General features: G+C 56.2%; 2 protein-coding genes across 2 annotated transcripts; one reads left to right on the top strand and one right to left on the bottom strand.

Moving 5' to 3' along the window:
- Positions 1-2,241: 2,241 nt before the first annotated feature.
- On the bottom strand, positions 2,242-3,063 carry TSSK6 (testis specific serine kinase 6; the record flags this gene model as incomplete). The annotated part of the gene is made up of 1 exon (XM_080815206.1): positions 2,242-3,063. One exon carries the CDS (start codon positions 3,061-3,063, stop codon positions 2,242-2,244), a length of 822 nt encoding a protein of 273 aa, XP_080671332.1.
- An 823-nt stretch (positions 3,064-3,886) lies between these two features.
- On the top strand, positions 3,887-20,410 carry LOC308348646 (yjeF N-terminal domain-containing protein 3-like). The gene is made up of 10 exons (XM_080812851.1): positions 3,887-4,009; positions 9,979-10,057; positions 11,217-11,288; positions 11,659-11,728; positions 11,951-12,060; positions 16,141-16,249; positions 18,117-18,227; positions 18,483-18,596; positions 18,678-18,828; positions 20,142-20,410. Exons 1-10 carry the CDS (start codon positions 3,916-3,918, stop codon positions 20,348-20,350), a joined length of 1,119 nt encoding a protein of 372 aa, XP_080668977.1. The 5' UTR covers positions 3,887-3,915; the 3' UTR covers positions 20,351-20,410.
- The last annotated feature ends 204 nt before the right edge of the window (positions 20,411-20,614 follow it).

Raw genomic sequence — 20,614 nt, 5'->3', positions numbered from 1 at the left:
AGCCAACAAATGGGACAACTGCCCCAATCCTTGAGGCCTTGTCCCCTCTGAACCGAACAACAGGTCTATGGCCATGGGGTAGGAAGAGACCCAGGCCCCATTGCTCACACACATTAATCTACAGATAGAAAAAGGCACATACCATACCCAAGGCACTAGGATTCCTTGTGACAAGAGCAAGGAGGGAAAGAACAGAGTGTCAGGGAAGAGATGACTTAAATCAAGTCTGGAATAAAGAAACTGGTAAGTGGTGCAGGGAATGGCAACAGCCAGTGCAAAGGCTCAGAGGTAAGACCAAACTTGTCGGGTCAAGGACAAGGCAGGCAGTGTGGCTGAGCCACAGGAAAAAGGGGTGAGGATGTGGGTTTCATTCTGAGTGTGGTGGGAGCCTCAAGAAGACTAAGGGTGTGGTCTTTCAATGAACCACACAGCCCTTCCCTACAACCTGGAGGATAGATTCCTGCCTCCATTTTCCAGGTGCAGAGTCCATGGGATGGTCCAGACCAGAAGAGGAATCCTCGTTAGTGTAAACCTGAGGGGTTGGGTTTTCTTTCTTGGCTCAGATGTGAACCAGCCAGGACAGGAGGCTAGTCACTTCCCCTCTCTTAGCCTCGGTTTCCTCATCTGCCTATTCAAAAGCAGTTAGGGAAGAGCTGGCATTTACTCCCCAGGGCACCTGAGAACACAAAGGGTGAGTGAGCAGGAGTGGGGAGTTACCAGACCCAAAAGATGACCAGCCTCTTTGGAGACTGTGTGGGGCTCCAACATGGGTAGAATTAGGGCTTAGACATCGTCAGTGCACCCCAAGTGAGAGCTGCTGTCACTAAACCCACTAACTTCATTGCAACAAAATAACCCCCAAACTGCCCCAGAACCTTTGGGGTCCCCTCTCCAGACATACACTTTTACCTCTCCACCTCTTCTTCCTCCCTGTCCATTCCCACCGTAGGACTTTTCGTGGCATTTCCCAAACACACCAGCTCCAGTGGATCTTGGGAACACTCAGAACATGTTTCTTCTGCTGTTTCCAGTGTCTGATTCTCTCAGGGTTAAGCTCAAATGTCTGTTTCCATCCTTCCTTGGTCACTGCCCCTCCCCTCACCCAGCATTTAGCACAAATTACAATTCTTTTCTTTCCATGCTATTAATTTTTACTTGACTTTTCACTAGCGTCCTCACTGAGGACAGGAATACATCCAAGCCTCATTGTGGAGTCCCAGAGCTTGGCACACAGTAGGCATTCAATAAATGCATGAATGAAGAGAGGACTGAAGTAACCATCTTGCCCAGCAGACTCATGCCCCCACTCTTTTGACTCTCACCTGCTAGACAACTTCTTTACTAAGGAAGGGCCCTTACTAAGGAGAGCTTCCACCACCTCCCCACCCCACTCCAGCCATATCTAGTTTCAAATTCCAGATGTGTTCCTGGGCAAGTGTCACTTGTGTCAGCCTCAATTTCCTCATCTATAAACTCAGTTTCTATTGAGACAGCTCCCCTCCTCCGCCCCCAGCTCTGTTCCATTCTTAAACACGGGGAGGGTGCTGGGATCCTTGCTCCCAGTCCTGCATCTCTATTCCCAGGGCCATCACGACCCCAGCACGACCCTTTGAGTTCTTTTGAGGCTGGAGAGCCCAAAAGTCTAGTTTGAATCCTCCCAATTCCTTTTCGAGACCTAGAGCTAGAACCTCAACAAGTCTTTCTCTACAATGAGGCGCCACGCCTGCCTTCCGCTGGGGGATGACCTCCCACCCCTACTTGGTAAAAGGGGGCCATTGCTAGAGGCAGGTGTGAGGAAGAGCGAATTTATTGCAAGTTCCAAGGAGGCAGCGCTCGGACCGTGCCTTCCCCACCAGCATGCGCGGATGCCTAGAGAAGGACGCCCTCCACACGCGTCCACTCCCTGGCAGCTCCTCCAGGTATCCACCGCCTGCCCACAGCCATCGCTCATTCCGTGCTGGCGCAACGCTTCCATTTCTTCTCGTCCCTTCCCCTCCCGAGGCCTTCCCTTGGGGAACAGAGGAAGCGCTTGCGCCCTCCTGCTCTCGGGATCGTGGGGAGAGGAGCTAGATTCTAAACAGGGGCGACTACCGCCCCAGCCATCCAGAGTCAGGAAAAAGGGGGAAGTGCGCGTGCGCAGTGGCGCGTGTCGGCTTCGCGAGAGTACGGAAGCGCGCCTCGCGCGCATACACTGCGCTTGCGCAGTGCTCGGGGCGGCGGGAATGGCGGGAACCCCGGCTTCTAGCTGGAGTCCCCAGCACGCAGCCAGCCGTTGCGCGCTACCTGGCCAGCTGAGGGCCTGGCAGACGGGCTGAACTGCAGCAATTCTGCGATCAGGGCCTTGCAGCGCTCCGACAGCTCGAGGCCATCGGGGTAGAGGACGCCGCGCTTCTGGCGCCTGGGCAGACCAGCGATGTCCGAGTCGTCAAAGGGCATGCACCCGGTGACCATGACGTAGAGCACGACGCCCAGACTCCACACGTCGTACTTCTTGGGGTCGTATGGGATACCCAAGAGTACCTCAGGAGACGCATAGGCGGCCGAGCCGCAGTAGGTAGTGCTCAGGTCAGGATAGCCGTGTGCCTGGCGACCAAAGCCAAAGTCAGTGAGCTTCACGCGGCGCTCGTCCGGGCTCAGCAGCACGTTTTCGCACTTGAGGTCACGGTGCACCAAGTGGTGGTCATGCAGGTAACGCACAGCCCCAGCGATCTGCGCAAAGAGGTCGCGCGCCTGGCTCCCGGGGATGCGCCCGTTGCGCTGCACTGCCTGCAGCAGGTCGGTGGCAGCCGCCTCCATCACGATATAGAGCTTCCCATTGCACACCTCGATGAACTCGAAGACGTGCACGATGTGCGGGTGTCGCACGCCTCGAAGGATGGACAGCTCGCGTGGCAGAAACTTGTTGACGAAGTCGGGCGGCGCGCGCCGCCGGTCCACCACCTTGATGGCCACGGTGCCCTTGTATTTCTTGGACGTGGCCACCTTCACCTTGGAGTAACTGCCCTCGCCTATCGTGCGTCCCAGCTTATAGCCGAGTTCGCTCAGAAGTTTGTCACCCGACATGGTGGCGCCTGGGGCGCGCGGGGAGCAGGAGGCGGCTGCTGTCGGGGGGCGGCCGGACTCCAATCTCGGGCCTAACCCATGGCGCTTGGCACCTGCACACCCGCACCCCCATGTGCCCACTCCCGGGTCCCCGCCGCAGAGGTGCCTTTTATTGCCCAGGTAACAATTTCTGCCTTGTGAAGTGACCACGGGCGTCACCCTGCCTCCGGGTGGGGGCCCCCTGGACCCCGCCCCACGGGGCCCCCCAAGACCATCAGGCTTTGTGACTCATAATCGCTCTGAATGGCCCATTTCACATGAGAGGCTATTAGCAAGGGGTCCCGACCACCACTCGGGAGCAAAATCCGTGCCTGGCTTTGGGGTGGCTCCTCATGACTCGAAGCTGAGCAGCAGTCGCCCCCCAGCTTTGTGTACCTGGCCCTGGCCATGTGGAGCCTTGGGACGCCCGCGAAGGGGAGAAAACGAGAGAGGGAGCTTTACTTGGTAACTCGGTGACCCGGCTCCCTTAGGAGCTTAGGGTCTCTGAATGGCCTCAGCACCACACCTGAGGAAAGGTGTACGGGAGGTCCTTTAGGGCAAGAACCCGGCGACCTGATGGGCTACAGGCGTCTACACCGACTGAACCAAGCCCCGTCTAAGAGAAAAGATACGGAATCTTCGGCTGCAGCCCTGCCGCCCAGGGGATTCCTGGACCTATTGCCCAAGCTCTCCTTCGCGGTGGGATAGCTACTCTAGCGTCCCAGATGCCCTAGTCCCGCCCACGCCTTGCGCGGTACTTTCAGCCACACTCATCATGGCTACGGCCTCCGGACGTAACTTCCGCCCGCGGCCGGAAGTTGGGGTCCTGCGAGCATGGCAGCATCGAAGGTGAAACAGGACATGCCCCCGCCGGGGGGCTATGGCCCCATCGACTACAAGCGGAACCTTCCGCGTCGGGGACTGTCGGGTCAGTGTCGCACTACGCCGGGGTGTCAGAGTTGGGGCTTCGGGACGCCGCGACGGGGGTGGGGGTGGTCGCCGAGGAGTCTCGCGGGCCTCAGTTTCCGCCGCGGTGTGACGGGAGGCGGAGCCCAGGCATCCCCGATAGCTTCGGTAGTGACGATAGTAACTGCTGGAGTTTGTGGAACGCTTACTGAGCTTTGTTTTCTTCACAGAACAGTCTGGAAGGTCGGTCCCCTTAATCCTTTCCATTCTGCGGTAGGTTAGACAGATCAATGTAGCTCGTGCCCCGAGCCCTCGGCCACACTTCCGTTTCATAAGTGGGGAAACTGAGGCCCGAGAGAGGCTGCTACCTGCCCCCACGGCCACCCAGTGTAAAACCCATGCTGGATCCGGAACATTAAGGGAATTTAGGTGTTCCTCTCTGTAGTACCTACCCGCGGATGTCCCAGGAATATGTATTATTAAATTTTTCAAATGTTTTAAGTAACATTTAAAAGTTTGCTCTTGGGCTCAACACAGAAAAATGTAAAAGAAAAAAAAAGTAGAAGGAGCATATACTTTGCACCTAGGGTTAACAGAGAGATACAAAATTTTAAACAAGCATGAATGCATTTCCCGTAACTCGTTGAACTTTGCATTTATTGTTCAGCACATGTGCCTCAATTAAAAAAAAATATACAGGCATGGTAAAGAAAGAATTCAGACTGTGGGAAAGTATCAGGGGAAAACTCAAGCTCCTCCCAGACCCTCGGCTTTTTTGTTTCTCAGAACAGCAGTTGACAGACTTTTTCTATAAAGGGCCAGATAAACCTTTAATGCAGATGGTCTCTGTCCTCTGCTGCTCTTTTATTTTTTTTTAAGATTTTATTTATTTATTAGAGGGAGAAAGCAAGCATGAGAGAGAATGAGCAGGGGGAGGGGTAGAGAGAGAGGGACAAGCAGACTCCTCACAAAGTGGGAAGACTGTAGTGGGGCTCAGTTCCAAGACCCCCCGGGATCACAGCCTGAGCTGAAGGATGCTTAACCAACTGAGCCACCCAGGCACTCTTCTGCTGCTGCATTTTCGTTACTGCTTATCAGCCCAAAAGTGTTCTTAGCCTGAGGGCCATTACAAAAACAGGCTTGACTCATCCCAGAACAGACTGAACGAAAATGTGATCTGAATCTCTTCAATTTCTTTTCTCAAAGTGTGACTTAACACCCAGGCCAGTGTACCCCTCAGGTGTGCGGCTTGAGGTCTGTTGATACATGTGCACCTGTGTGACCTGTACCCAGACCAGGCTGCAGAAGGGTCCCAGCCCATGACTGGGCTCCTCCTAGTCAGCATGTCTCTTTTTTAAGTCACAATGTGCCCTTAATCCCAGTCCTCTTCCAGTTCATGACATGGTAGTGTCTCCCATGTGCCGTCTGGACCGTTATCTAGGGTTGGGCTTCCTAGTTGCACCCCTTCACACCAGCTTGCGTTGTAGCATATACAGACCTGCCCCCTGGCTACAGTGGGGTGAGGAGGAGACCCCTTCTGGAGGCATGGTCTTTGTTCTGTCCCTGCATTCAGTAGTTGCTTGTTGAGTGTGCATGTGGCACTGAGTCCTGTCTGGAAGAGCTCAGAGCCTCACAGAGGAGATGAATGTGTCACACCAGAATTTCCTATTTTGGCAAGGCTCCAGCTCACCAGGGTCTGTTTTAGCCAGGGTGGGCTGGAAGGACCTCTCCGAAAGTCCCTTAAATGGAGGGAACAGCAAGTGCAACAGCCCAGCTTTCCATCCTGCACCCCGTGCTAATCATCTGTCCTGTGCCGTCCTCCATCCTTGCACTTGAACCATATGTCCCCATGGCCCTCTCCCCATTAGTCCTACCCTGCTCTGCTCCTGCAAGGCACACAGCCTGGCATCCACTCCCCTCTTCTCTGCCCAGATCACTCACCCCTGGCGTCCTAGAACCTGCAGAGCTGGCTCAGACCACCTTTAATCCCCACTGCTCCCGAAGTGACTGCTACCTCCATCTTTTCCACTCATTTCTCTTCTCTCCACTCTCTCTTGTGCCCAGTGGGTGGCCCTTTCTTTGTTTCCCTTGCGTCTTTAACTTTTGTTTTTTGAAATTCACAGACCATACCATATAATTCGCCTATTTCATGCGTACAAATCACAGATTTTTAGTCTGTTCACAGTTGCATAACCATCACCAGGATCTAAATTTATAACACATCTGGGGCACCTGGGTGGCACAGTTGCTTAAGTGTCTGACTCTTGGTTTTGGCTCAGGTCATGATCTCAGAGTCATGGGATCAAGCTCCGTGTGGGGCTCCGCCGTCAATGGGGAGTCTGGTTGGGTTTCTCTCACTAGCCCCTGTCTCTCCCCCTGTGTGCATGAGCACATGCTCTCTCCCTCAAATAAATCAATAAATAAATCTAAATAAGTAAATAAATAGATAAATTTATAACAGTTCCATCACTCCAGAAGGAACCCCAAACTCCCTCTCCCAAACCCTGGCAACTAGCAGTCTGTTTTGCGTCTCTATGGATTTGCCAGTTCTGGACGTTTCATGTAAATGGGCTCCTGTTCTATGTGGCCTCTGGTGTCTGGCTGCTTTTACTCAGCAGGATGTTTTTAGCGTGCATGGTGTAGCATGTCTCAAAGCTGCTTTTTTTTTTTTTTTTTGGTTGAATAATATTCTTGTATGAATGGACCACAATTTGTGTATCCATCTACCACTTGATGGACATTTGAGTTGTTGCCACCTTTTGGCTGCTGTGAACATTCCCGTGCAAGCTTCTATGTGGGTATATGTTTCGTTTTTCTTGCAGGAAAATTTCACCTAGCAGTAGCATAGCTAGGTCATCGGCTAACTCCACATTAAACGTTTTGAGGAACTGCCAAGCTGTTTTCCAAATTGGCTGTACTGTTGTACATTTCTTCCTGCGTTTATTTTATGGGATTTCCAATTTCTCCACATCTGGACAACACTCATTATTTTCCTTTTTTTTTTTTTTTTTAATTCTAACCATCCCAACGGGTGTGAGGTGTCTCATTGTGGTTTTGATTTGCATCTCCATGGTTACTAATGATGTTGAGCATATTTTCATGTGTTTCTAGGCCATTTGTGTAGCTCTTCGGGAGAAATACCATCCAAGTCCTTTATCCATTTTTTTTAATTGGGTTGTTCAACTTTATTAATTTTTTAAAAATTTTTTTGAGGGAGATAGTGCGCAAGTGCGGGGTGGGTGTGGGGAGAATCTTAAGCAGGCTCTGTGCCCAGCGTGGAGCCTGGTGCAGGGCTTGATCCCATAACGCTGAGACCATGACCTCAGCCAAAACCAAGAAGGGGGATGCTCAACCAACTTAGCCACCCAGGCGCCCCAGGGTGTTCATCTTTTTTTATTACTGAATTTACAGAATTCTTTATACATTTTGGTTACCATTCCTTTATCAGATAGAGGATTTTCAGAGACTTTTCTTCCATTCTGGAAATTGTCTTTCCAGCTTGTTGGCGGCATCATTTGTAGCACAAAAGTTTTTCATTTCAGTGAAGCCCAGTTTGTCTATTTTTTTTCCTTTTGTCACTTGTGCTTCTGGCGTCCTAGCTAAGAAGCCATTGCCTCATCCAAGGTCACAGAGACTGACTAATCTGTTTTCTAAGAGTTTTATAGTTTTAGCTCTCAAATTGAGGACTTTGATCCATTTTCAGTTAATTTTTGTGTATGGGGGAAGGAAAAAGCACACTTTATTCTTTTGTATGTGGCTGTCCACTTATCCAATTTGCTGAAAGACTATTCTTTCCCCATTGAATTGTCTTGGCACCCTTGTCCAGAATCAATTGACCGTAAATGTGAGGGTTTATTTTTGGACTCTCAGCTCTGTTCCATCGATGTACATGTCTATCCTGATGCCATGCCACACTGTCTTGTACACACAGCTGTGTGTGAAGTCTGAAACTATGAAGTGCGAGTCCTCCAAACTTTGTTGTTTTTCAGAATTGTTTTGGTTAATCTGGGCCCTTGAATTTCCATATGATTTTCACAATTGGCTGCTCAGTTTCTGTAGGGCGGGTAAAGGGGGAAGGTTGGGATTCGGATGGGACCCCATTGAACTGGTACCTTCGTTTGGGTCGTGCTGCCATCTGAGCAAGTTTAGGTACCGATATTGAACACAGGATGTGGCCTGCACTCCTGGGCATGACCCTCATCAGCACCCCCCACCAGACTGACAGGTCCTGAAGCACAGACCCCCGCTGAGGGTCTGGGGTCTCAGCCTCTCCACTATCAGCAAGAAAGAGCTGCACGTTTGTAAAGGCCATTTTTGTCTTGGAATTGATCTTATATGTGGGCCCACATGTGGGTGCCTGGTGTGAAGACAAGGGGTCTCCATGAGGGTAGCCCAGGCCTGTGCCCTGGGGCTGGGTCAAAAGAAGAGGACCCCGGGGCTTCTCTATAGCTACTGAAAAGAAAGAGGCAGCTCTTCTAGGATGTTCTGCCCGGCACAGGTGGTCAGCCATGTGTAAGAGCCATAGTTGCACTGGGAGCTGGTCTTAGACACTCGAGCCTCGCAGGAGAGGGTCTCCCTCTGTGCATAGGAACCAGGGTGCCCTCGCTGTCCTGCCCCCTGTAATATGGAAGTGTCTTACTCTGAGCTCATGTTTGTTTCATTTTGTTTTGCTTTTTAAAGATTTATTTATTTATTTGGGAACAAGAGCACGAGCATGGAGGGAGAGGCACCCGATGCGGGGCTCGATCCCAGGATCCTGAGATCATGACCTGAGCCAAAGGCACACACTTAACCAACTGAGCCCCTGAGCTAATGTTTTTAACAGGCTTGACTGAGGAGCTGAAAAATCTAACCAATTTCTCATGCATCTCTGGGTCCAGCAAAGGTGCCAGAAAAACCGTGTGCTGAACTGAGCTGAAGGAGAAAGACAAAGACAGGGACAACAGAGGCTCCCTGCAGGCTGCGAGCAGGGCCGGGACTCCCAGAGCCCTTTTGCCCCCCCACCCCCAAATCCTAGGGAGTGGCCTCACCCACCATTTGCTGGTCATTTACTGGGTGTTAACTGGAGCTCAACCTGGCCGAGCTTGTCCGTTTTTCCCAGCAACCATGAGGCCCATCCCGGGAAGAGACCACAGCTCGAAAGATTAGAGGGTGTGGGGTGAACCGGCCCCAGCCAGGCTGCAGGCAGCTAGGGCCTCCGGGAAGACCTCAGCAGGCCCACAGCCTGTCCATCAGAATTACAGTGCAGGTGCCTGCCCGTGTCAGTAAATATTCATGGCAGCCTTTGTCCCCTGGTGCCCGTGCAGGGGACTCGACCTGCTGGGCCAGGAGGCAGCACGTCAGGGAGCCCAGGGGCTGCTGGGCAGGCCCCGCAGGGCACTGCCTGCCTCCCGCAGCCCATCCAGCCCCCTGTGGGCAGCACTCAGAGCAGTGGCCCTGGCAGCCAGGCGCCACCGTGGAGCTGGACCCAGCTGTAGACACCATCCTGCCCCGCGGAAGCACCTGCCAACTGGGAGCCAAACAGCCTTCCACAAGATCGTGGGGTGGCGGCCACCCAGCCATGAACAGCAAGACTCTCGGGCTCTCCTGCAGTCCCTGCCCACACTGTACCTTCTGGAAACTGTCCCATGGGGGGCAGAGGTGTGGCTGCTGCAGCTGCCTCCCTTGTCAGAGAGAAGCTGAGACAGCCTGGAGCCCCTGCCTGCAGGCCGGGGGAACGGACTGAAGAGTGGTCTGCAGTTTTAGAGGAGGGTGTCCAAGGGAAGGGGCCAGTGGACATTCCACGGAGACAAAAAAATAATAATCTGAGGAAATATGCACTAGAGACGGTACTGGCCATCTCTAGGAGCAGGTCACTAAGACTTTGATCTTCTCCTGCGCCAGTGTTTCTGGTGTGTTTGCACGGCAAGTGGAGTGCACGTCCGGGGAAGAAGCTGCAGGGAGCGGCCTGTCCCGCGGGCGGGCGCTGACCGGCAGCCTCTCCCCCAACAGGCTACAGCATGTTCGCTGTGGGCATCGGGACCTTACTGTTCGGGTACTGGAGCATGATGAGGTGGAACCGCGAGCGCAGGTAGGCCCCAGGCCATCCCGGGCGGGATGCCCCTGGTACCCACGGGGCCCGTCCTCAGCCCCTGGGGTCTCAGGAAGTGGGGATCTGGACTGAGTCCATTTCTGAGCTTTCCACTGAAGAAAGGACTCGTAAGCGAGGAGCTCTTCACCAGATGTCCCTTGGCCTCCGCTGCTCGGGAACCAAGGGTCTGGATTAGCACAGCACGTCTGGTGGAGGTGGACGGGTGGGCCCAGGATGTGTTCTCCTAGTGGGTTTTTGCCAATGGTAACCAGGCAGTGAGGACAAGGGCATAGATGGTGGTCGTGCCAGCACGTGGGGCCAGAGGCACCAAGGCAGATGGTGGCCTCTTGTTCAGACTCTGGCTGCTGCCTCTCAGCTGCCTTGCCCCACCCTACCCCGGTGTGCTATGTGTCCTCAGCACCCCCTTGAGGTCACCTGCCCCCGACAAGTCTGGGAGTCTCTGAGGGTAGTGCTGGAGAAGGCCCGCATGTGTCAGGTACTCGGCTTGGGGTACACTCCAACCAGGTCCGGCTCCCCAGGACCACGTGCAGAGGTCTGGCCATTGGAGTGACAACTGTGTGGCTGTGGCGGGGGCATCTGCTCCTTTGGGTCTGGAGGAGGGGAGAGGAGAGGCTGACGCTCATCCACACCCTTCCCCATATGGCTGTGAGATTCCTGGTGATGAGGGGACAGGGCCAGGGGCCACCTGCTGGGCCACATCGCTGGGTGCTGCTCCCACAGCATAGGTGTGGTTGGTGGCTCAAAGACACAGAGCTGTCTGCCCTGGGCTCACACTCCAGGGTTATTTTGACATGAAGAGGATATGGTTTTGAAGGCCCAGAGCCCGCGATGAAGGTCCCACCCCCCACCCCCGGTTCGCGAGAGTCATCAGGCCAGGGCTATTTTTAGGATTAAGAAATAAAGTTTTTAACTGGAAAGAAAGTGTGAAGCCAGCAGTCTTGTGGATCAGTGCCTGTGCCAGCTGCGTGCCCCCCCACCCCGCCTCTCATCCTGTGGCAGGTAGAGCTTACTGCCAAGCCCTGCCACGCTCACTTGCCTCTCCTCCAGCCCCCTTCCCCACGTGTCACCCTGTGGGGCTGAGGCCACGTCTGCCCCCAGCTCCAGCCTGATCTAATCTGTTGGTTCTCGGGTTTTGCAGGCGCTTGCAGATTGAGGACTTTGAGGCCCGCATCGCGCTGATGCCACTGTTGCAGGCAGAGAAGGACCGGAGGTGGGGCCACTGGGACCAGGGTTGGAAGGTCGCAGGCCTGAGTGTCCCATGCTGCAGTGCAGGACCTGGCCGGAATGCATATGGGGACTGACAGCTGTGTCCTTGTATACATGGGGCTGCTGTCACCCTTGGAGAGGGCCCCAAACTTGACTTAAAGTGGGGACCCAAGGGACAGAATGGGAAGGTTCCCTGGAGGAGGAGACATTGAGGCTGCAGCAGGAGGACAGTAAAAGTTTGTAGGGGGGAGGAAGGGACAAGAGGAGACAGCATGTGCAGGGTTGGCAGTGGCAGGAGGTGTTGGGGAGTGGAACAGGGAGGGGCCCCTTGGGGTGCTCAGGCCTGTCCCCCACCTCTCATTTCATCCCCGCAGGGTCCTGCAGATGCTTCGAGAGAACCTGGAGGAGGAGGCCATCATCATGAAGGATGTGCCCGACTGGAAGGTGGGTCCTGGGCAGGGAGGGCGGGGGTGCCGGTCCCCGCAGAAACACAGCCCCCCATGGGAAGCCTGAGGCTGAGAGGGATCCTGGGGGCCAGGCACGAGGAAGGGGAGACGGCAGCTTTCGGTGTAGACACAGTGGCCACCAGGCCTAGTGGGGTCCCCCTAGGCAGCGTGGGCCTGAGGGGGTAGCTGCACCCCCACTTACATCCCGCCGTCTCCACAGGTGGGTGAGTCTGTGTTCCACACAACGCGCTGGGTGACTCCCGTGATGGGCGAGCTGTATGGGCTGCGCACAAATGAGGAGATTGTCGACGCCACCTATGGCTTCATTTGGTACACGTAGGGGGCCGCTCCCCTTGGACCGCTTGGACCCTTGCGCCCTCCCCACTGGGAAAGAATAAATGCTCTGGAGACCTGCCTGCCTGTATCCCAGCGACTGAGTGACTGGCGAGTGGGAGTGGAGACCCATTGGGTTACACATGGCCTGGGGACACAGGGTCTAAACCTGGGGACTCTGCAGAAGTTGCCAGGTGGCCTGGCCCCCCAACCCCGCACCCTGGGCACATCAGTGAGTGGGGGACCTAAAGAGCAGAGCATGGGACGGAGGGGCGCCAGAGGCAAGGTCCCTTGCTCCCAGGCCGGGACCCCATTTTAGGGGTCCCTGCCTGTCCAGACTTCGTTTCCCTCCATTCCCAAGGCAGCTCCACTCCTGGCACGAAAGGGTTAAGTCAGCCTGCGCTGACTTAACCAATGGCTGCGCGCAGCGCCTTCGCGGCGGCGCCTGATTGGCGGATGCACGGGGTGGGCGGGGAGGAGGCCCCGTGCCCTGCGATGCTCTTAAAAGGCTGTGGCTGTGGCCCCCGGGCTCCGCGCACCAGCTCACCTTGGCCATGAGCGCAGCCCGCCCGGACCCAGCGGAGGCGCCCGAGGAGCGGCGTTTCCTCAGGTCAGCCAGGGAAGGGGATGCCAAATACCGTGCATGCCAGGGATGCAGCCTGGAGCCAGGGGCATCATGGGCAGGGCATGGCTGGGAGGGGGGTCTCACGGGCTGGATGGATCAGAGGCAGGGGCATGGCCAGGAGGGGGCCTGGGAGTTTCCAAGGCCCACCCCGCATCGCTGGAGAGAGGAAGCCTCCAGCCCACTGCTGCCAACGCCTCCTAAGCTTCGTTGCCAGGGAAACTGCATCTGCCTCAGGCTCACCCCTATGTGAATCATTCAGCAGCACCGCTAGAAGCTCTCCCATCACCCCTCAAGTCAGTCCAGGCCCACCGCCCCTTTCCACCCGTCCTGGGGACCCTGGAGCGCCCACCCTTCGTTCCCGAGCTGGGAAGAGCTGAGGTCTTAGCTCCTCAAACGTTCACACCCCTCCTGGTGGCCCACCTGCTACTGTCTCCTGGACCAGAGAAGGAAACTGAGGCCTGGGGACGGAAACCACTGCCTGAGCCAAGGCTAGGGAGATTTTTGAACGCATGGGCCACTTATCAGTAGTTTGCTTGGATTTGGGGTCTCTAGCTGGCAGCTGTGGCTGTCTCTCTCCTCATCCTGAGTTATGTTGTATCCTCCTTTAAGGCCCTGCGTTCTGGGACCCCAAGCAGGGCTGTGCACCTCAGTGTAAACCATTGACAGCACATTCATCTGACATCCCCTTGTCTGTCCTCCTGTGCCCACTCTCCACTCAGGCCCTCAGGGCAGATCTTGTCCAGTGACTGGCTGATGTCCACATTGAGCCTGTAGACCCAACACGTCCTAGACAGAAGGAAGCTGGAGCCGTGATTTCACCTGGCGTGGGGGATGGCGGGGCCAGTTGTGCAGGGTCTCAAAGGCCAACTGAGGAGTGATGGGGCACTGTGGGGTGGGTAGGAGTGGAACGTGGAGAGCAAGGGGAGAGGAGACAGTGAGGTTAGAAACATAATGGATGTGTAGGTGTAGTGAAGAATTTGAATATTCTCTGAATACTGGGGAGCCAAAAGCAGGTTTGAGGCAAGTGGCGATGTGATGGCATTTAGGTTTTCAAAGCCCCCATGGCTCTTGTATTGAGGAGTTTGGGGGCCGGGAGACTGCTGTAGGCAGCCAGGTGAGCAGTGGTGGTGGGCTGGTGGGCAGAGGCCTGAAGACGGAGAAGCAGATGGAGCCAAGAGAGCAGGGAGGGTCTGCCACGGGCAACCTGGCCCCAGGGCTTCACCTCCAAAAGAGCCCACTCCTGGAAGCATTTTGGGAGAACAGGCCCAGTTCCTTTGAAAGCAAGTCACCTTCTTTGTGCTCTTGGGGAAATCCTGGTGCTCTTGGGGAAATCCTTACAGTTCCTTTCATCTGGGGACCGACATCAGAAGAATGAAGAGGCACTTCATAACCAAGCCCCCCACCTCTGGCCAGTCCCACAGTGGCCTTGCCCTGTTCCCCTCCCCAGACCTGCCCTAATTCCCACTCACACCCCACCCAGAGCTGCCAGTGTCCCCACCCCCAGGCTCCTAGCCTGGACCATCCTCCCCATTATCACTCTAATGACCGGTTAGGCAGGAAGATAATGTTCCAAGTGGTGGCCTGAGGCCAAAGTTTCAGGACAGAGGAAGAAGAGGAATGGGTAGTGCTCCCACCATTCTCATCTTCCCTTCACCCTCCTGTGGGGGCAGCAGGCAGAGCTGTCACGGATGAAGGTGGAGGAATGAGCCACATTTCCAAACACACCTTCTCCAATGTTCTTTCCTGGGAGCTGGGCCAGCCTGCTGTTCATCTGGCCCACCATGAGCTCCTTTTCCCCAACTGGTCCTCCAACCTTATCTGAAGTTAGGTGGGGCTGAATCTGGCTCTGGTGGGCTGGGGTGACTCAGGGCATGTGTCCTCCCTGCCCTAAGCCTCAATCTTCCCCATGTGCACGGGCCCCCAAAGTGTCTTTCTGACCCAGTTTCTTAGTTTCCCTTGCTCGGCTCCAGCCACACTGGCCTCACTTCTGTCCCTTCCATCTGCCAAGCTCATTCCCACTACAGGGCCTTGGCCCTCACTGTTCTTGCATGTGAGTTACCTCCCATAGTGCTCCAGGCCACCTCCTCCAGGAAGCCTACCCTGAGTCCCCCTCCCGCAGCAGTCTTCATTCCTTACCTATGCCCCTCCTGCTCCCTGGCCTGATCAGGCTGCAAAGTTGGCGGGAATGTTGTGGTCTCCTGCTCACAGAATTGAAGGAACCTAAAGATTCATCCCAAGAAACCTCTGCTATCTGTAGGTCTGCCTCTGCTTCTTTGCTCGTACCCTGTATGGCTCTGGAAACAGACACCAAGGGTACAAGTCTGCTTTCTCACTTGCTTCCTGCAGGACCCTGGGCAAGCCACTTGGCTTCTCTGAGTGGTTGAATATTTTCCAGGCCTGTCTATTACTGCTGCTTTCTACTACTACTACTACTACTACTACTACTACTACTACTACTAGGGCCTGCTGGGCTAGGAGTAGGTGCTCTTCCCCAGCAGGAAAGAGTCCCGTTAGGGGAAGCTGGCATCAGGCCATAAAGCCTACCCAGCTGTCCCAACCCCTGATTCTGGAGTGAGGACCATTTCCACTCTTCAATGCCAGGTCTCTCTGCAGCTGTCTCTGCAGCCACTAAGCCCATGCCCTTTGGAAGGCCCCTAAGCCAGGGCTAGCTTGGTCCTTGCTCTTGGAAGAGTTCAACACTTGGCTGTCATTATCTTAAAATTCTTAAGTAATGGGACCCGTGTTTGCATTTTGAAATGGGCCTTGAAAATTATCTAGCCTACCCGGTCTTCACTTTTGCAAAAGAGAAAGCAAAACTCAGATGTGACAGATCCCAGTCACTTAGGGAGTTGATGGCAGACCTTCACCTCCAATGAGGAAGCCCCATCTCTCTGGCCACAATTATTGAAGGGTCACCAATAGGTCTGATAGCTGGGGGCTCCCCACCCCCCCGTCCCTAAGTGAGCCATCTAACTCCACCTCCCTCAGGCACCTCCTCCCCCAGCCCAGTCGGCCCCCTCCAGTATTCTGGAGTTTGCTTAGTGTTTTCCCCTGCGTGAAACTCGTCCATCACCCTTATCAGTCTCTCCCGCCGCATTCCTCCTTCTGGGTTCTTCCCGCGGCGGGGGTGGAGGGGGTGGTGGGGGGAAGGGTGGGGAATGGACGGCGGCGGGGGGCGCATCTGGGCGGAGCTCCAGTCTCCCGCTTTGGGGCTGTAGAACATGCGCCACCACGCGTTCCTCGACCACCAGAGGGCGCCCATACCTTGGGCTTCGGCTTAAACCTCCCGCGGATCCACTCTACCTCATGCATGTCTAATGGGGAAACTGAGGTTGGAGGTGGCGCTAGGCCCTGGTTGGGAACGTTGGTGGAACGTTACTGGTTCCATCCCAGCCTCTCTAAGTCTTTCTCTCTCTGTGTCTTTGAGCGTCTCTCCCCACTCTGTCCCCCAGCACTGCGGAGGCGGCCGCCCTGGAGCGCGAGTTACTGGAGGATTACCGCTTTGGGCGGCAGCAGCTGGTGGAGTTGTGTGGCCATGCTAGTGCTGTGGCTGTGACCAAGGTATCTGACCCCTGATCCTTGACCTTGACCCCATCCAGATGGCCAGCTTCCCCTAGAGCCGAGGCCTAGCTAGTTGCATGACCCGGGTGGCCAGAATGGTTCAGGAAGCCCCTTTTTGTGTGGAGCTTCTCCAGCCCATCACTTAGATGGGGAAACAGGCCTGGAGAGACTCATCGCTGGTCTAGAAGGCAGGGGCCCAAGACCCCAGTGTCAGTGAGGGTCAGGGCAGAGATAGGAGTCCCCAGAGACTTGGAGGCTGAGGCTGCAGCAGGATGCTCCCGGGTCCCTTCGTGCCCACCCGCCTCTGCCATCTCCTGGATCTCAGAAAGGGACACGTCGGTTCCTGCGGGTGGAGTGCTTCCAAATAACCCCATGCTGCAGATGGGGAAACTGAGGTCCAGATGCAGGGAGTGGCCTGCAAAGGGTAGGTCCCAGGGGGTAAGTAAGCAGAGCTGTCTGGATCTGGGGCAAAGCCCCAGTTTCGAGGTGCCTCCAAAGGACACGACAGTAATAAGTGATGACGACGCTGCCTTCCAGTGCTTTTGGCCACGGGTGTCAAACCGCGGGCCTGTTTCCTCCAAAACAAGCGAAATAAACTGACACCAGTTAATAAACCCAAATGCCTTAGAGAAGTGCCCCGTGGTGTCGGGGCTCCAGCACGTAACCTTTCTCTTCCTCCTGGTCTCCCTCCCCTTCTTGTCACCACTGCCGACTTTCGTTAAACACAATTTCTTTAGGTAGGCTCAGGTTTTTTGTTTTTGTTTTTGTTTTTAAACGTTACTTTTTCCAAATGAAACCTATCCTGGGCAAAGCTCCCGCAGGAGAAGGAAATGATGACAATTAAATCCCCACCAGTAAACCCAGCGGGGTAAACTCTTGCCTGGTCCTTGCCGACCAAATGGTCATTTGGTTTTGCCCTGAAAGCCCCAAGTCTGTCTAGAAGGCCCTCTGTCCCAGCCAGCCCAGACATCGTTGCCCTCCCCTGGCCTCTGGTCTCCGGCTCTGGGCCTGGCATGGTTGGGTCACAGCACCCTCGGGGTGGGTCAGGACCTCGCTGAGACTTTGGGGAGGAGAGAAAAAAAAAAGGGAGTACCTAGCCCTTTGTGTAGCTGGAGGTTAGAGTACGACCAGGCCCCTGGGGCCCCTGTCTCAGAAAGGCCCCATGAGCCTGTCAGTGCCATGGTGATTCCTGTCTGATAGAGGCCAAAGGAGCCTGGGAGAGGACAGGGGGCTGAGGCCATGTAGAGTCTGGGCAGGGCTGAGACCGGAACACCGGTGCTCCGAACTTGCGTTAAAGAGACGGAGGCACAGGCCCACAGAGACGCAGAGAGTCTGGGAGATAGAGACAGAGACAAAGAGAGACAGAGACGCAGGCACCAAAAGACTATGGAGAGACAGTTGGGGAAAGACACAGTCAGAGATACGGAGAAAGGTGACGTGATGGCAGAGGCAGATGGAGAGAGACAGGGCATCTTGGGTTGGAAAAGTAACCCTCCCCCACCCCCCCAGCTTTGGGGCCTCCGGGAGGGGCTGAGGCCTGGAAACGTGGGCGGGGGAGGGGCAGCCACTGCGGTGGAAAAAGGTGGAAGAATGTCTGCAACTCAGGCAGAGGATAAACAAACCGCACTCCGGGCGCCGGGTGGTGGCAGAAGGCACGTTTTCCTGCTCCAGCTTGGCAGAGCCTGAAGCAGGGACTCTGCATCTCCAAGGAAGAGCCTGAGGCCTCTAGAGGCCATGCCCTTTGCCCACAGTGCCTCTTCTCTACTCCCATGCCCCTCCCTTCTGCTACTCCAGGCCTCAGTTTCCCCACCCAAACAAGGAGGAATTCCAGACATCGTGCCTTTGCCTTTGCTGTGCCCCCTGCCAGGTGTTCCCCTTGCCTACTCTCTCCCGGAAGCAGAGGACAGTGCTGGTCGTGTGTGGCCCGGAGCAGAACGGGGCGGTGGGGCTGGTCTGTGCACGGCACCTGCGGATGTTTGTGAGTAGCTAGGACCCCCTCGGCCTCCCAGGGTCACCCCCTCAACCCTGTCCTGGCAGAAATTGCTTCCTTCTCTTGACAGTGTCTCTGGGGGACACTGAGGCTGGAGAGGTGACAGAAGAAGCCCAGTGCTTGCCCCAGGCAGGGTCTTCTGCCTGGTATCCAGGTCTGGGGGCTAAGGCCCAGCAGGAAGCCTGGAAGGGCCCCCAGCACTGACTCCTTTCTGTGGCCCCCACACCCCACCCCCCAAACCAGGAGTACGAACCGACCATCTTCTACCCTACACGGTCACTGGATGGGCTGCACCGGGACCTGACCACTCAGTGTGAGAAGATGGACATCCCCTTTCTGTCCTATTTGCCCACAGAGGTCAGCGCTTGGTGGCAAACGATGGGGGGAAGGAGGGGATGGTGCCCAAAGGCTGCCCCCTAACCCTGCCTGCTCTCTCAGGTCCAGCTCATCAACGATGCCTACGGGCTGGTGGTGGACGCCGTGCTGGGCCCTGGAGTGCAGCCAGGAGAGATTGGGGGCCCCTGCACGCGGGCGCTGGCCACACTCAAGCTGCTGTCCATCCCCCTTGTGAGCCTGGACATTCCCTCAGGCATGCCAGGCAGGAAGGGGGGGGGTCTGTGGGGGGCTTGGGTGGGGGCCCTCTGCACCCCAGCTTCTGGTGGCCCCAGCCTGTCTCTGAGCCTCAGTTTCCCTTGCGTGGATGGCTCCTGCACTCTGGGTGAGGGTCATGCCCATCCCTCAGATAGGGAAGACCGAGGCTGCTGCCCAGGTGATCCCCTGTCCCATCCTCTCCCCACCCAGCCCAGCATGCCCGCTGCCCACCCTGGCCCAGTTGCCTGGGCAGACGTGAGCTCACTCGGCAAAGGCCTCGCCCATCCTGGCCGCCGCCCCACGCCTGTTGGAGCCATTAGGCGACAGGCAGACGGAACAAACAGCTGTTGGCCAGCCGGACCCTCCACGGGGGTGGCCACACTCAGGGGATGTCCCCCAGCTTGCAAGACCTCAGGGCCATCCCATCAGGGTGCCACAGAGTGGGGGCTTAGCTACAAAGAGATGGGCTGTCTGGTCTGAGGGTGGAGACTAGGGTCACAGAAGGAAGAATTAAAGTCAGAGGGAGGAGGCCTTTAGTTAGTGGCTCCAGACTCTGATCACAAGCAGAGCAGAAGGCAAGGCCCCTAGTCTGAAGGAAGAGGCTCATTTGAGAGGCAGTAGAGGCTGGGGCACAGTGGAGGAGGAGGTGGGGTCCTGTCAAGAGGCAAGAGCTAGTCTGAGGACGAAGACAGATGTCAGAGGGAAGAGTCTCTAGTCAGAAGGATGATGAACACTCAGGCCACATTCTGTCAGAGACAAAGACTGGGAATAAGGGGACAGATCTTATGGGGGAGGCCTGCCTAAGGATGGAGGCAAGTCTGTCCTCTGCTTGGAGAATGGGGATCTGTTAGAGGGGGAAGGCTGGCTAGGAAGCCCCAAAGGAAAGAGCCTGCAGCCTAAGCGGGGAAGCTCAAGACGGGTAGGGGGTAATGGGGACAGACACTGGGTCAGAAGGCAGAGGCATGGGTCTGACTGGGAAAGGGCAGCAAATGGAAATGATGGACTCTAAAGGCAGAGGCTGAGTCAGATAGAGAAGAAAAACTAGTAGCATGAGGGGAGCAGGGGCAGAAAAGTATGAGGGCAGACGATCTGGTCAGAGGAGGAGGGAAACATCTCCAAGGAGAGGGAGACACTGGTCTGAGGGCAGAGGCCCAGTTCTGTGGGGAGGCAGGTCTGCCCAAGACGCACGTGTCAGAGAGCTGAGGCTGGGTCTGATGGGGAAGGAGAAGTGGGTGGTGAGCAGGCACGTCTCTGAAGGCAAGCACCCCTCCCAGCTCCCGATTCCCTCCCCTCCCGCCCCTCTTCCCTCAGGCTGGGACGCGGAGACCGGTGGCGGCGACACCGAGGATGGGCTCCGGCCCGACGTGCTGGTATCGCTCGCCGCGCCCAAGCCCTGCGCCGGCCGCTTCTCCGGCCGCCACCACTTCGTGGCCGGCAGGTTCGTGCCCGACGACGTGCGCCGAAAGTTCGCTCTGCGCCTGCCGGGATACACGGGCACCGACTGCGTCGCGGCGCTGTGACCGCGCCCGCACCCTGGCGGCTTGGACCCGCGCCAATAAACAGACGTCCCACCACCACCACCTCGCCTCCTCCTTCTCTGTGCGCCGGGTTCGCCGCCCGGGGGGCAGCCTCGGGAAGGGAACTGCCCCCGTCCCCCAGAGCGCAGGCCGGAGGGACGGAGGGACGTCGTCGAGGGGGACTTCCCCGTTGGCCGAGAAAACTAGCGCCAGAAGAGTAGAGGATAGATTCAGGGTGGGACTTGCAGCCCGCTCGGGGTGGCCTAA

This window comes from Martes martes (genome assembly GCF_963455335.1).
Source record: "Martes martes genome assembly, chromosome: 1".
Lineage (NCBI taxonomy): Eukaryota > Metazoa > Chordata > Mammalia > Carnivora > Mustelidae > Martes > Martes martes.
The sequence above is the reverse complement of the archived record's forward strand: the minus strand, read 5'-3'. Positions and strand labels throughout refer to the sequence as shown.

Excerpts from the sequence above, each read along its gene's own strand:
- LOC308348646 (XM_080812851.1), top strand. The coding sequence starts at position 3,916 with ATGGCAGCATCGAAGGTGAAACAGGACATGCCCCCGCCGGGGGGCTAT. Across the intron at positions 11,289-11,658 it reads CAGGCAGAGAAGGACCGGAG|GGTCCTGCAGATGCTTCGAG; the intron begins GTGGGGCCACTG and ends TCATCCCCGCAG. Across the intron at positions 16,250-18,116 it reads GTGCTGTGGCTGTGACCAAG|GTGTTCCCCTTGCCTACTCT; the intron begins GTATCTGACCCC and ends GCCCCCTGCCAG.